This window comes from Camellia sinensis, chromosome 4 (genome assembly GCF_055761805.1).
Source record: "Camellia sinensis isolate YWXY chromosome 4, ASM5576180v1, whole genome shotgun sequence".
NCBI lineage: Eukaryota > Viridiplantae > Streptophyta > Magnoliopsida > Ericales > Theaceae > Camellia > Camellia sinensis.
The window spans coordinates 25,190,187-25,205,138 of NC_138964.1; the positions used below are offsets into that span (position 1 = coordinate 25,190,187).

The following is a 14,952-nucleotide window of genomic DNA, read 5'->3' on the forward strand; positions in this document are numbered from 1 at the left end:
AGGCCAATAAAATCAGAGTTATAATATGTCAAAATAAGCCCCAAAACCCAATGAGAAGGCCTTCCAAAGACCAAATCATGGAGGCATATACAATGGTCCAAACATGGAGCATAAGACAATAACTCTTCAAAGCATTGAAAGAATGGTGAATGCAAGCATACAAGCATGGAGCATGGACTGAAATGGCATGATAAATGATTCCAAATTACTGAAATAACCCAAATAAAGCATGCTCGTGACTCACACACTCAAAGCTAACAAGCTAGGATACATGGTGATTGTACAAAACATGGCAAATATGACTGAATCAACACCAAATAGAGCTTAATCATGTCACAACATGGCTAAAAGCTTCATGAAGTCAAGCTAAAACATGCAAGTATGATGGTCTAAATGCATGATACACGTTATGACAATAGAGGGGATTACAACGCAAGTGCATGATGCAAACAACATGCCATCGAACCAACATGAAATAGAGGTCTAACATGATAGATTAACACTGAATATCCTCTGAATGGAGCCAAACATGCTACCTTTATGAGCCCTAAATGCAAGCAAATGAGTCACAAGGGGAGAGGGGTGTCCCTCCCCTATATAAGACCTCAAAACCACTTCTCCACCACTGAAAATCCTCTGGATTTCAGTGGTGAGAAGGCCAAAACAAAAGGGTTACAAAGCCCAAAGAGGAAGGCACAAAAAGAGACCAAACAAGGCCTAAGAGGGGGTGGACAACCCCCAACACAAAAGTGATCTTAATGAAACATCTTAAGCATGAAAATACAGAACTTTTATCAATTATACACTAAGCTCAAAACAATATGCAAATAGGCCTGAAACCTTAAGCAAAAATGGGAAATAAAAGGGTAAGTTCTCATCCTTGAAGAACACTCCAAGAAGACCAACTTCAGCACCTCCTTTTGATAAAAAAAACCAACTCAAAACTCTGAGATCAACCTCTTAAAACCTCAGCAACCAAAGTATAGTGTAACACTAGGTGTCTTAGTGCAAAACTAAGAACAAAAACCCCTTTTGAACACTATTACACACACAAATGTAGAGAGAGAGAGGGAGATATAGAGAGAGAGTGATACATATCATATATCTCAGAGTTGTTCAACCTCTGGTGAGGGAAGGGAGGCCCTCCTTTTATAGGAATTCCATTCCTAAGCTTCTTGGAGAAGCTAACATAAGGGAGCAAATCCCTCCATACACGTGTATGGAGGGGGTATATTGTGGATGCCAGCTGTCAGCTGTGACAGCTGGCATAAAATATCTGCCAAAAGCAGATGGAAAGTGGTCGGCTGGGAAATATGGCCGATTGACCAACAAAAGTGACCGGCCGACCAAAAACATTGCCGACCGACCAAAAGTTTGGCCGGTAGCAAGAAAACAAGGCCGGTGGCCTCAAGCCAAGGCCGATGAGGTGTGGGGATGGCCAACAAGCCATTCCCTGCCCTCAGAAGAAAAAACACAAGTCTTTGGTGCACAACCAAGCACAAAACAAGCAAGTCGAGGGGTTTTGAGGCAAGGCACGCGACCGAAATCTCCGAAAACTCAAGACGAACACAACCATGGATGATCACCGAGTGTTCAAACGGTGACGCCCAAGTCTTGAGGACGGTTAAAAATGGGATGTCTAAAATCAAGAGACCAAGCCCTTGCTATGGTTTTTTTTATCAACCAAGACTCTCAAGCACTCCTTTTTTTTCCAAAGACAACCTATACAAAGTTGGCAATTCATCTTTTAAACACACAGATTGACACCAAGCATCTGACCAGAATCTAATCCTTACCCCATCCCCTACTTTCAATTTGAAGTTATGCAAATAAAACTCCTTCAAGCTTCTGCTCTGCTCTGCAACCGAGATAATTCCATTCCACACTGCTGAGTACCCATTGGATGGATTTAAAGATGGAATCCAACTAGTCACCTTCAACTTATATCTACTACAGATGACCCTTTTCCACAAAGCATCCTTTTCACTGCCAAACCTCCACCACCACTTGATTAGTAAGCATTTATTTACATCCCTCAAGTTTCTAATGCCTAAACCACCTTGGTCTATTCTTTTTGGCATTTCCTCCCATTTTATCATATGAATTTTCCTTTTCGAATCAGAACCACTCCATAAGAAATTGGCTTGAAGCTTCTCCAACTCTTTAGCAACCCCTTCAGGTATTTTAAACAAATGATAAATAAAACACAGGCAAAGCTAAAGTTACTGATTTAACCAGTATTAACCTCCCCGCAAAAGATAGCATCTTCCTCTTCCAACCAGCTAGTATACTTTTCACTTTATCCACTACTGGTTTCCAAGTAGCTAACCTCCTAGGATTAGCTCCTAATGGCATCCCTAGACAAGTAAGTGGCAAAGATTGCAATTTAATTTTACAATTTAGGATTGCAGCCATATCATTCATCATCTCCGTAGAAACACCCATACCACATACCACGCTCTTGTGAAAATTTATCTACAAACCAGATATGATTTCGAAGCACCTTAGCACCCTTTTCAATTTCCTCACCTCCTCCACCTCTGCTTCATTGAATAAGAGTGAATCATCCGCAAACTGTAAAAGAGTTAACACCACACCCTCACAACCTACTTTTACCCCTTTGATTAGGTTTAACTCACAAGCTCTGCTCAGCAACATGTGTAAGCCTTCAGCTACTAGATTGAACAGAAAATGGGACAGGAGGTCACCTTGCCTTAGACCCCTTTGAGGGCTAAACTCTTCGGAAGGAGAACCATTGACGAGTACTGAGACCCTTGAAGTTGTAACACACTCCTTCATCCAATTAATCCATTTAGCTCAAACCCAAACTTAGAGAACATATCAAACAGAAAACCCCAATTAATAGAGTCATATGCTTTCTCAAAATCCAACTTAATGAGCACACCCTTCTTCTTGGCATTCTTCCAACCCTCGACAACCTCATTAGCAACAAGTACTCCATCTAGAATATTCCTCCTGCTTAAGAATGCAGACTGAGGCTTGCTAATAATATGTGGCATTATGGATTTCAATCTATTTGCCAGCAATTTTGCTATGATCTTGTACATTGAGCCTACCAAACTTATTGGTTTGTAATCCGAAAGTCGTGATGGATTATCCCTCTTTGGAATAAGGGTTATGAAAGAGCTATTTATACCTTTAACCAATTTACCATTCGTATGAAATTCTTTCACAAAATTAATGACATTGCCCTTCATAACCTTCCAAAACTTTTGAAAACACAGCAAATTAAACCCATCCAGACCTGGTGCTTTATTCCCATCACAATCCATCACTATAGATTTAATTTCTGATTCTATAAATTCTGCTTCTAGCAATCCGAAACACACCCTGCCTTCAACTGATGGAAACTGACCCCCCAGCACAGGTCTTGAAGGCTAGAGTTCTGCATACTACAACTTAAAAAATTCCAGCACTTTACTCTTCACTTGACTTGAATCTTCAAACACCACCTCCCCTTCTGTAATAGAGTTTATCTCATTTCTTATTGTTCTACACTTTGTAACTACATGGAAAAATCTTGTATTTTTGTCCCCTTTCGTGGCCCAGTTAAGCCTAGACTTTTGCAGCCATAGCCACTCAACCATCCTACTCAACCTCTACATTTCAGCTCTAGCTTTACTTCTCCTACCTTTTTCCTCTCCATCAAGGTCTCTAACCTCAGCCAATAGATCAAAGCTATGAACATTACCACACACCTTCACATTCCAACTTTTAAGACCATTTTTCAAGAACTTTAGCTTCTGTGCCAGAATAAACCCAGCCCATCCCACAACAATGGCCTCTTCCAATTTAGACTCCCAGAAACTCCTAAGGTTTTTGTGCAGGAACCAAGCATTTAGAACCCTAAAAGGCTTTGGGCCCCAGTCCCTCTCAACCTCCATCACAAGGAGAGGACAGTGATCCGAGACCAATCGAGGCAAGCCCCATAACTTTAACTTGAACACCCCAAGCCATTTTGGATCTACTAACATTCTATCTATTTTGCTCCACTTCTCCCCAACAAATGAATTGCACCAAGTAAACCTCCTTCCAAGTAAAGGTAATTCAGAAACCTCACACTTATCAATGAACTCATTAAATTCTTTCATTCCTCTATCCCTCCGTGAGCACCCTCTCCTTTTCCCAAACTATCTAATCTCATTGAAGTCTCCTCCAAAACACCAAGGATTAGGAAACTCCTCCTTCAATTTCAATAAACAATTCCACAGCTTCCCTCTTAAGCCCACATCATTAGGTGCATAAATGTTTAGAATAGCACAACTGAATTGATGAAATAAAGTACCTGATAATAAAATGAACCTTCTATTACTGCAGCAGTCCTTCACTTGGAATACATCTGGGTCCCATATACAAAATAAACCTCCTGCCGAGCCTACAACATCCACCTCCATAAACTCCATTTTGGCTCTAACCCATACAGATCTAACATCTTCCTCTGAAAACTCTGACTTTTTTGTCTCTTGGAACAGTACCATGTCTACATTCCTCTCCTTTAAGAGCTTCTTAACTTTGCATCTCTTCTCCTTCATCCCTAACCCTCTAACATTCCATGAAAGAAACTTCATAATTAACCATGTTTACACCTATCTACCCCCCTGCTGGTGTACTTTATACCCCAACTTTCTTCCCCTCTTCAATACGCTCCATATCCTTCAATTCAAGATCCACTATTTCCTTCACCACTTCAGCTCTCTTGCCATTAAACTGCATCCCGAGAATTTCTCCAATTTTTACGGTTGCTTCAGCTTCATTCAGTACAAACCTCCCTTTGTCAACTCCACCCTTTATTGAAGCAGATAGAGACATTGCTGCCACTGCTACCTGCCAAGCTGCTGCCTTAGGCATGGCTCTACTAGTTGAAGCACCTCTGCTCCCATACTTCCTCATCATCTCAAAGGGTTTTCTCTTTAAAATGTTCTGATTAGATTTTCTCCTACTATTACTCCTATCATTTTCCTTTTCCTTCCCCTTCCTACATCTTGAATGCCTATTACTTGGCTCCTTCACTTGGGCTTCAAAGAGGCTTGACAGTCTCCCACAAGGCCCTACTTCAGCAGAGCTAATTCTTTCAGATGACTCTTGCTGCCCCAACCCAGTTTCTATTTGCCCCAGTCCAATTTCTGCTTGACACAGCCGACCCACCTGCTTTAATATGTTATTATGGCCCAAGACTACTTCTATATTCACACCAGTCCTTTCAAGGCTAGACCCTCCAAGACTTCTAACAAAACCTGGCGTACACATTTGGTTCTCCATACTCTCACTGACCACTGTCTCCTCCTTAGAGCCGATCCTCTGGCTTCACACTTCCATCATTTCTTTGCAGGACTCATCACTCAATACTTTCCGCCCATCACTTCGAACATTTTCAGCTTCACCTACACGCCTCCAGCATACCATGTTTTCCACCTCCTTACTCACACTACGACCACTTGGTCTGGTTTCTTGGTCCATCCCATAGCCAACCTCCAGGTCAGCAGCTGACTCATCCTCTATGTCAGCAGCATCATCTTCTTCCTTCTTGCAATTTCTATCCTCATCTTGTTTTCCTAGCACATTTGAACTACCAAGCTCATATACAACTTGATGCTTATGACATCTACACGTAAATTTCAAAGCTCTCACAGTTACCACCTGTTCTTCGCAGACTCTTACTGGAAATACCATACCTCTGCATTCCATTTTTACAACTAAGTTTATGGGATCCATCCATTTAGTGGAGACCTTAATCTTAGCACACACAAATGATAGTGGTAGGCTCATATCACCTTCAAAACACAGCGCCTGCCCCCAGAAACCACTTATCTTTCTGAGATTGGAACTATTGCACAAATGTAATGGAATTCCATAGCAACTTATCCATACACATCTTTCCTGCTCTAGTACCTGCCCAGATTGTCCTTCAGCAATATCTTCACACCAATCCGAGATCAGCTCCTTAATAGCTGATAATTTCAATGCCCTATTCTCCTTAATAGCTGTACATAAGGAAAATGGCCTGTGGTTGGACGATCGACCATTACAGGTTAACCACGCAGAGTTTGGGAAGGAAAAAGTAGTTGATAAAGATGTAAGGCTACCATTAAATAATCGAGTGCAGAGACCAGTAGCAAATGCCGTTCAAGTTGGAGTGGTTAGAGCCGGGGCTCATGGCATCAGAGATAGGAGATCCTATGCAGAGGCTGTGGAAGGAAAAATGACAAGGGAAATAGGGAACATCCTACTAAAGGCAGAGGAGGCAGGAAATGGATGGTTGTTTGAGAGTATCATTGTAAGATTGAAGGCCCAATTTGCTGATGTTAGTCTGAAAAAGGAATTGACAGCAATAGGAGTGGAGGATATCATGGTGAGGGAAAGTGGGGGAAGAGATGTGGTAATTACGTTTAAATCAATGCTACAGACCTACATTTTCACAAATAATGGTATAACCAGGGAGTTGGGCCCCATGTCATTGAGTGCATAACAAATCAAGAGTTAACACAATTGTGAGTGTTTTTTTGTCGGCCTCAATTTTTTTTTTTTTTATGTTGTTCATCTAGAATTTTTTAGTACTTGAGAAACATGATGGATCATGTTAATTGTTTTTTTTATTCATAGTTATCAATTAAACAAACTAAAATAAAAAAAAATGAAAAAATTTAGGTTAAAATTGCTGAAAAGTGAGTTTTGTTGAAACAAATAGAAATAAATGTTATTTTCCTAATAAAAGTGGTGGTTTGCGAAATGTCATTTTTAATTTTTTTTTTAAAAAAAAGATTATAATTGATAATTAATTGGCCATCTATAATTATTTTCAAATCAAATGAGTATATCATTCTAAATTTTTTCCTACTTTTCTTTTTCATATAGATACTTATATTTTGTAGAAATTTAATTTTATGATATTTCAATATTTTATTTTCTTTTTTAAATTAAAAATAATTTTTGAAAAACCATATTTAAATTATTTTATGCCATTATAAAATACATTTTTTTTTAAATATCAACTTATTCAATGATTTCTTTCTAAAATATATATTTACTTTTGTTCATTAATATTAAAATTTTAATTAATCTTATTTATTGTTAAAAAAATAAATTAACAAATAATTTTACATATTTATATATACAATTTTGTTTCGATTGCTCAGGTTATTTGGTATCTTTGTCCAAATCCATTAAAATTTATTCAAAATTTTAAATTTTACATAGGTTCTCACCAAATTGATACACTAGTGCGCACATTAATTGATATATATAGCAACACCGATATATAAAAATTTACAAACTTGACACGAGTTGCTTGGGTTCTAACTCGTCCAAATTTATAACTTTAACAAGAGGTTGAAAGTTACATTATTGAAGTTATGACAAATTAAAAATTGATACATAAATTGTAATAAAATTATAAAACTTAAATTGTAAGTTATAATATATATTTTTTATTTTCACAATTTACATACAAAAATTTAAGTATTTATATTATTTCATATAAATATATTTTATTAATTTTTTCACATCCTATGCATAGCACATGTTTTCACTAGTTGGTTATTACTCATTTATGACCTATTATGGGTGAGTTTAGTTTTAATTGAAAAACTATTTATGACCTATTATGGGTGAGTTTAGTTTTAATTGAAAAACTTTTTGTTACACTTCAACAATGTTTGATTATAACACTTTATGGTATTTGTGGTGCTGAGAGTCTCAGGAAAACTCAACTACATTAAGATAATTAATGGGTTCAAATATGGAGTAGAAAAACATACAAATTATGCAAATTTATGAGAAAGAAACAATCACATAGTTCCACCGACAATCTTTTTCTTTTATTATTTTTTTCTTTCAAAACAAGTAGGTGTCATTTGGCACTTTGGCACTTTCATCCTGATTCTAACCCTAAACTGTATCCAGTAGGTGCCATTTGGCACTTTCATCAATGGTTCTATCAAAAGGGTCTGGCTTTCTTCCCGTCTAGATTAGATGTTGTTGTTGGTCTCGTGGGGCTCACCATGTGTCCTGTTTTAATCATCTGAACCGATTGCAGAACTCGTCGAGTAATATAAACTTGTAAAAAATTGTATTGATCGGATATTGATAATTATGTGATCAAATTAATTTTGTATAAAAAAAATAGACAGTGAAAAAATAAACGGTTGATAGAAATCTGATCCGATAAAATAGTTATTGATATCCGATCAACGTGATTTTTTACAAGCATATAGCATTCAACGATTACTACATATTGAGCGGTTCAAATTATCAAAACGAAATTTATGACAGGCCTCCACGGACTTAACATCACCCTCTAGTCCGATCACAGACTGAAGGGAAGCTAATCTCCTATCAAAAATATATATATATATATATATATATATATATTTTTTTTTTGTTGTTGACATTGATGTGTTGTTTGGAGGCCGTTGATTTATTTGAAGGCTAGGGAGTCAAGTCCACTTTATTCTTTTATAATGCCTTAGCCTGCAGGTCCTGGCCACGCTTCACCAACCACTCTACTTTTCTTTTTCTTTTATTTATTTATTTATTTTTAAGAGGAAGCAACCCATATAATGTATTAAATATGTAATATTTCATTTGAGATAATCTAATTTTTTTTCTTTATTTACTATTTTAGAATCAATTCAGTAAACATAAACAAATAAACAAATAAATAAATAAATAAATAGTAGGGTTTCATTTTTGAAATTGGAGAAACATAATTGAATTGAAATTAAACATTTTATTTATAAAAATTGAATGGCATATATAATTTAAAGAATAACGATTTATTTTTGTAATACAAATGCGATTAAAAAATATAGTTACTAATCTCTGATCATCTTAATTTTTTATATAATATTCTATTCAACGAAATGTAAAGAAGAATAGTTCAAATTACCCAAGTTGACCTTAAAATGGGCCTACCAATGCCAACTGTTTTGTCAAGTTGAAATTACTAACTTGGTAGAAGTTTAACCCTAAAAATAAAATGACAAATTTTATCAACATAAATTGTTGTTAACTAGAAAAAGTTTAACTATCATTTTTTGAAGCACACCACAAATTCATCATTTCGTAACTCTTACCATAAACTGACATATCAGACACCACAAATATTTATAATTTTCATCACAAAAATATAAATTTCTTACAATGTGCTCCTTTTGTTAAAAAAAAAAAAAAAAAATTAAAATCACAAATTAAAATATCTCAATTACTTCTTGTAAATAAAAACTTCAAAATCGTTGATTTTTTTTTTAATAAGATAAAGTATGCAAATAATCCTTATAGTTTACGCAGTGTGTTAATTTAGCTTCTATTATTTTAATTTGCTCGATTTTGCCCTTTAATTTAACGGATTGTGTCATATTAGTCCAATAAATAACAGTCCTTAGGCTTGGTGGACGGAAACTCAAACGATGAGTCAATTTGGTCCCTATAGTTTACACGATATGTCAATTTGGTCATTGTCAAAATCGAGCAAATTAAAATAGTAGGGACCAAATTGGCACATCGTATAAACTATAAGAACCAAATTGACACATCGTTTGAGCACGTGACAACTTTCCGTCCACCAAACTTAATGGCCGTTATTTATTGGACCAATATGACACAATTCGTTAAATTAAAAGGCAAAATCAAACAAATTAAAACAATAGAGACTAAATTGACACGTCATGTAAACTATATAGACCATTTACATAATTTACCCTTTTAAATATAAACAATTTTTCTTAAAATGTTTAGGATAATAAAAATGGATTAATAATTTGAAACAAAAAAAGTATTTCAGTTGTCTATTAAAAATAAATATAAGTGATGACTCATTAAATCAATGAGAATTCGGATGATACATCAAAAATAATATAAAAGGATCATCATTGCGCGAAGAGGCTGTTCATTTCTTCCACTCCCGTTTACATATCATGTCTACGAAGAAACTGTACATTAGTCCTCTTTTGGGAGCCCTGCTAGTGCATTCACTCATGGTTGAGTTGGCCATTTGTTCCTCAAACTTCACTGATCAATTGGCTCTCCTCTCCTTCAAATCCTCAATCAACTTTGATCCCAATAATGTGTTGAGTAACTGGACGCAAGAAACCGATTTTTGTGGCTGGGCGGGGGTCTCTTGTAGCCGACGTAGGCAAAGAGTCACGGGTTTGATCCTTCGCGGCATGGGTCTCCAAGGCACCATATCTTCTCATGTCGGTAACCTTTCCTTCCTCAAAGTGCTCGATCTACGCAACAACAACTTCCATGGTCATCTGACCAATGAAGTTGGCCGTTTGCATCGCTTGACAAGTCTATTGTTAACGAACAATACGTTGGAAGGGGGCATCCCAATGGGTTTGCACAGGTGTCGGATGCTTCGTAACATATCTCTTGCAGCAAATAATTTTAACGGTAGCATAACAAAAGAGTTGACTACATTACCCTTTTTGAGCTATCTTGTACTAGCAGAAAATAACCTTACAGGTACCATTCCACCATCCTTCAGCAACACTACAAGCTTACAATGACTTGGGTTACAATTTAACAACATTCATGGAAGAATTCCAACTGAATTAGGACAACTTCCAAATCTGCAAATAATTTCCTTGAGTGGCAATCTTCTCACAGGTTTGATAACCTCTTGCAATTTTTGAAATTTAGTTGAATTCTAATGCCTTTCTTTTGGAGATCTTCCAATGACTGACTTTTGGCTTTCCGATCTTGCAGAGCTCAAATTATAAGTCAATCAACTAACTAGCCACACATGAAAATATAAATGGCTGAAAACATATTAAGGTCTTGATGGCCGACATGTATTTTTTTTTTTTTTTTTTTTGAGTATTGTTATTCAGATCTAAAAATTTGACCTAATGTTCAAATCTTATCATGTGACAATCAATTAGAATATTTAAGACAACTTCTTCACTCATATTTTTTCTAATTATTAATCAAGCATCTCTCTTATCAATGGGTGTAGATAGTGAACTTGTATATCTTTTTTCATTTCTTTTTTACTTCCCTCAAATTCATTAAAATTTTGGGAGTTCGAAAGTCATTTACAGTGTTTAGTTGATTTTTCATAATTATTTCTCCTTATTTAAACCAAAAGAAAAAGATGAAAAACTGTGTTAACCTTCTTTGAGGTTTGAAAAAATACATTGACCATCATAATTTTGCTGAACTTTCTTAAAATTTTAGTTCACATCACATCTTGCCTCATTTGCATTAATGATTTGTTAATCCTATGTGAAAAATCTAAAAATCTCCTAGTTATTGATTTGTGATTATGTATCAATTTTAATCTTTAAATAGTAATCTCAATCAAACAATCAAAGACAAATCAACACAACGATTTTACGTGAAAAAATCACAATTGGAGCACCTCCAATTATGATAAAAAAACCACGCGCAACAGCCACAAAACAATCCACTATGAAACTATAAGCGAATTACACATGTATACTCTCAATTACCTAGCGAATACACGCCCGAATTGAACCAACCCCTATGTGTCTCTTCCTACCTCGTCTTCACCTCGGAATTGTCTTGACGATGAGCCACTCCAAAATCCATCTAAGCTTCAGGCTCGAATTCTTCAGAATCCACCGAAAAACAACTCTCTCTTTTATATAGAATGAACAAACAAACTTTTGATGTATTTTTCTTAAACTATTAGTTGAATACTCAATTAAACATCAAAGAAAACTAGCGAAATATCCCCAGATACAAACCCTAGAACCCAAGAAGAAGATCTGGAGAAGGAATCCTAGATTTGGAGCAACTTGCGAATTTATAGAATCTGAAATCGCGAGGTCCGCTCAAGCGTGAGAATTGACGCTTAAGCGGGGACTCTATACGACGTGTTCCAAACCAGGATGTACGCTCAAGCTGGGAAATGGACGATCGAGCAAAAAAACACGATACTTAGTATTTTTGCAGACACGCATGCTTCTGGAACTCACCATTCTCCGCTCGAGTGGGGGAATGCCCGCTCAAGCGGACAAGCAATTTTCAATGCACTTTTGCCTTTTGCTACGGGGGCGCTGCGTGTAGACACCCCATTTTTGATCGTCCTAAAGACTTGGACGTCATCGTTTAAGCGCTCGGTGATTTCTCATGTTTACGCTCGTTTGGAGTTTTTAGAGTTTTCGGCTGCGCGCCTTGCCCCTGAGTCTCTGAACTTTCTTGGTTTTTGTGCTTGTTTTAAGCCAAACCTCGGTGCCCATTTGCCTGGAGAGAGGGATAGGGATGAAGACCCCTTTTCTCCCCTGCCGACCACTTTTTCCCCTTGCCAGCCACTTATGGTGGTCGGTCGGCTAGGATGGGTGGTCGGTCGACCACCTTAAGTGGTCGGCAACCTGCCACCACCTTATCCTCTCTTGGCAGACCCCTTTTCTCCTTTGTCGACTAGTTTTCTCCATTGTCAGCCACTTGAGGTGGTCGGTCGACTAGGGGAGGTGGTCGGTCGACCATTTTAACTCGTTGGCGGCCTTTTTTCTATTTCTGCAGATATTTTTGATGCCAACTGTGTCAGTTGTTAGGCACATAATGCATCCTCCCTACATTCAAGCAAGCTTTTGCTTGCATTTTCTATAAAAGGGGAGGTGCCTCCCCTTTCTTGAGGGTTCAAAATTTTGAGAAGAAAATTTTCCCCTCTCTCTCTCTCTAGAATCCTCTCTTTTTTCCTTTTTAGTGCTTGAAAGTGAGCTTTCTTCACATTTTTGCGAAGGGACTCTTAGCCAAACACCATCATCATTGAGCTGAGGTTCTTGGAGGTCATATTTGAGTTCTAAAAGTTGGTTTTGGGCTTAAGAACTTGCTGTTATTGCTGTGCTTCAAGGGTGAGGCCTATATCCTCTTTAAAGCTTTATTCTAATTGCTTATTTGGCCACCTTTGCATGCTATTTTAGACCTTGCTTGAAACTACAAAAACCTTTGTTTCTAAGTGTTTAAAATGGTTGTTTGATGCCTTGTTTGAGTTAGGGGTGTTTCACCCCCTTTTGTGCCTTATTTGCTAAGCTTCTTATTATCTTTTAAAGCTTTTGAAACCATCTCTTTTTAGCCCTTTAACCACTGAATTCTAGAGGAATTTCAGTGGTGAAAAGGTGGTTTTGAGGTCCCAAATAGGTGGGGATAGTCCCCTCTCCTCTTCTCTTGTTTGCATGTGTTGATGGCCTATCAAATGTGCATGCTTTTCTACCCTTTTGAAGCTTGGTTTAAGCATGTTTTTGCCACTAATTTGCCATGATATGACTCTGTTTTTAGGTAGTTTGGTTACGTCTTGCATGCTTCTTGCACTTGTAGTGTGATTTTGTTCACTAGCCTAGCATGTTTGGTGCTTTAGCCCATTGATCTAGCATGTGTATGCTCTACTCCAGCATGTTTGTGGCTATGTTTTAGCATGCTTTAGGTCTGATTTGAGTGGTCTTGATCATATATGCCTTGCCTTGCATGGTTTTTGTGTAAAGCCCTTGACTAGCTTTGTATTTCAAGACCCTTTTCATGTTTTATTTGAGCTATTTGCATGATATGGCATCATTTGGCATGTAATTTCAGAGCATATACTTTCATCATACACTCATAGATATTGCTCTTTGAGTGCTTTTAAGAGTTGAGCCTTATGCCTCGTTTATGAGCCAATGCATGAACATTATTTTCTTGTTTTTTGTGCTATCTTCTCAGTTCATTTTAGCGACTATTTTGGCTTGCTATAGCTCTATTTTTGGCTAGTTAATCATTTGAGCATTGTATGGCATGCTTCTAGTGTAATGCACTTCACTAGCTTTGGCGTTCTTAGCTCTAAACATGTCTTGCATGCATTATCTACATGATTTAATGTCTTTAGCATGCTACTTAAGTGTTGGAATATGTGCCATTGCATCCCATTATTTCACTCTCTTATTCGCTTTGAAAGTAATCTTAAGCCCCTTGTCGGCTTGAACATGGAATTGAGGCTCATGCCTAATGGTTTTAGCCTTCCTTTGAGGGTTTCTACTAACCAACGGCATGAAGCTTCTTCCATACTTAAGGTGCTTGTGGCTTAAATCCTCTTTCAAAATTAGAGGACTCTCACTTTTGGACTTAATCAATTAAAGGATTAATTGGTAAGCTTAAAATGTGTAAAAAAAATTGGACCAAGTAAAACATGTTAAGATAAGCATGTTGTTTGCATTGCATGTGTTTGGATCAGACATTAATCCAAACACGGGGAGTGAGAGACGTTTCATACTAAAAGTGATGAAACATGTTTCATTTCTTGGTTGCCAACCCCCTCGATCATCCATGATAGGGTGGAGGCCTTTTAAGTCTTATGTGTGCATTCACTAAACTTGCATAGGTTTGATCATTTGGCCACCATGCATTGAAAATGTTTGGTTGGTGGCTCGAGTGTCAAGTGCCATACTTCTTTGAGCTTGAGATATGATAAGGAGTATGGAAGTGCATACATTTACTTGCAAATACACTGTCTTGCCTCTGTCTATGCGCTATTGCTGCAAAAAGAGGAATTTCAGCCCTCAAGGTGTTCTTCAGATCAAAAAGAAGCAATCTGGAAGTTGGCACAATTTTCAGAGGTCTAGAAGAGTGCAAACAGAGGCGTCTTGAGGCAAGGCGGTGGATTTCAGGGAGGACGCAACCGAGCATGCATATATCCCTCACCCGCGAGGCCATTTATCGTTTTGTTAGCTAGATGTAGTTAACTACATGTGTTGTAATAATTAATTAGCTTAGATAGTTAATTAATTTAATTGCTTTAATTAGCTTAGATTAGCTAGTTATTCAGTTTCATTTGTGTTGTAATAATTGATTAGCTAGAATAGTTAGTTAATTAGCTAATTTGTAATAAGTAGCTTAGCTTAGCCTAGCTAGTTAGTTTATTCATTCGGACCCTCCGTCGAGAGGGCACAATGTTGTAATAAGGGTGCGTGTGTGTGTGCATGTCTTCCAACCCCACTT

General features: G+C 37.2%; 1 protein-coding gene across 1 annotated transcript; it reads right to left on the reverse strand.

Moving 5' to 3' along the window:
- Window positions 1-1,679: 1,679 nt before the first annotated feature.
- Window positions 1,680-2,799, reverse strand: LOC114294466 (uncharacterized). Its single transcript, XM_028238597.2, has 3 exons — window positions 2,484-2,799; window positions 2,292-2,357; window positions 1,680-2,173 (listed from the first exon to the last, which is right to left on the reverse strand). The coding sequence occupies exons 1-3, from the start codon at window positions 2,797-2,799 to the stop codon at window positions 1,680-1,682; spliced, it is 876 nt and encodes a 291-aa protein (XP_028094398.2).
- Window positions 2,800-14,952: the final 12,153 nt, after the last annotated feature.

Coding starts and splice junctions, on each gene's coding strand:
- LOC114294466 (XM_028238597.2), bottom strand. CDS start 2,799: ATGAAGGAGTGTGTTACAACTTCAAGGGTCTCAGTACTCGTCAATGGT. Junction 2,358..2,483: donor GTGCTTCGAAATCATATCTG/GTTTGTAGATAA, acceptor TTACTTGTCTAG/GGATGCCATTAGGAGCTAAT. Junction 2,174..2,291: donor AGTAGTGGATAAAGTGAAAA/GTATACTAGCTG, acceptor AAATACCTGAAG/GGGTTGCTAAAGAGTTGGAG.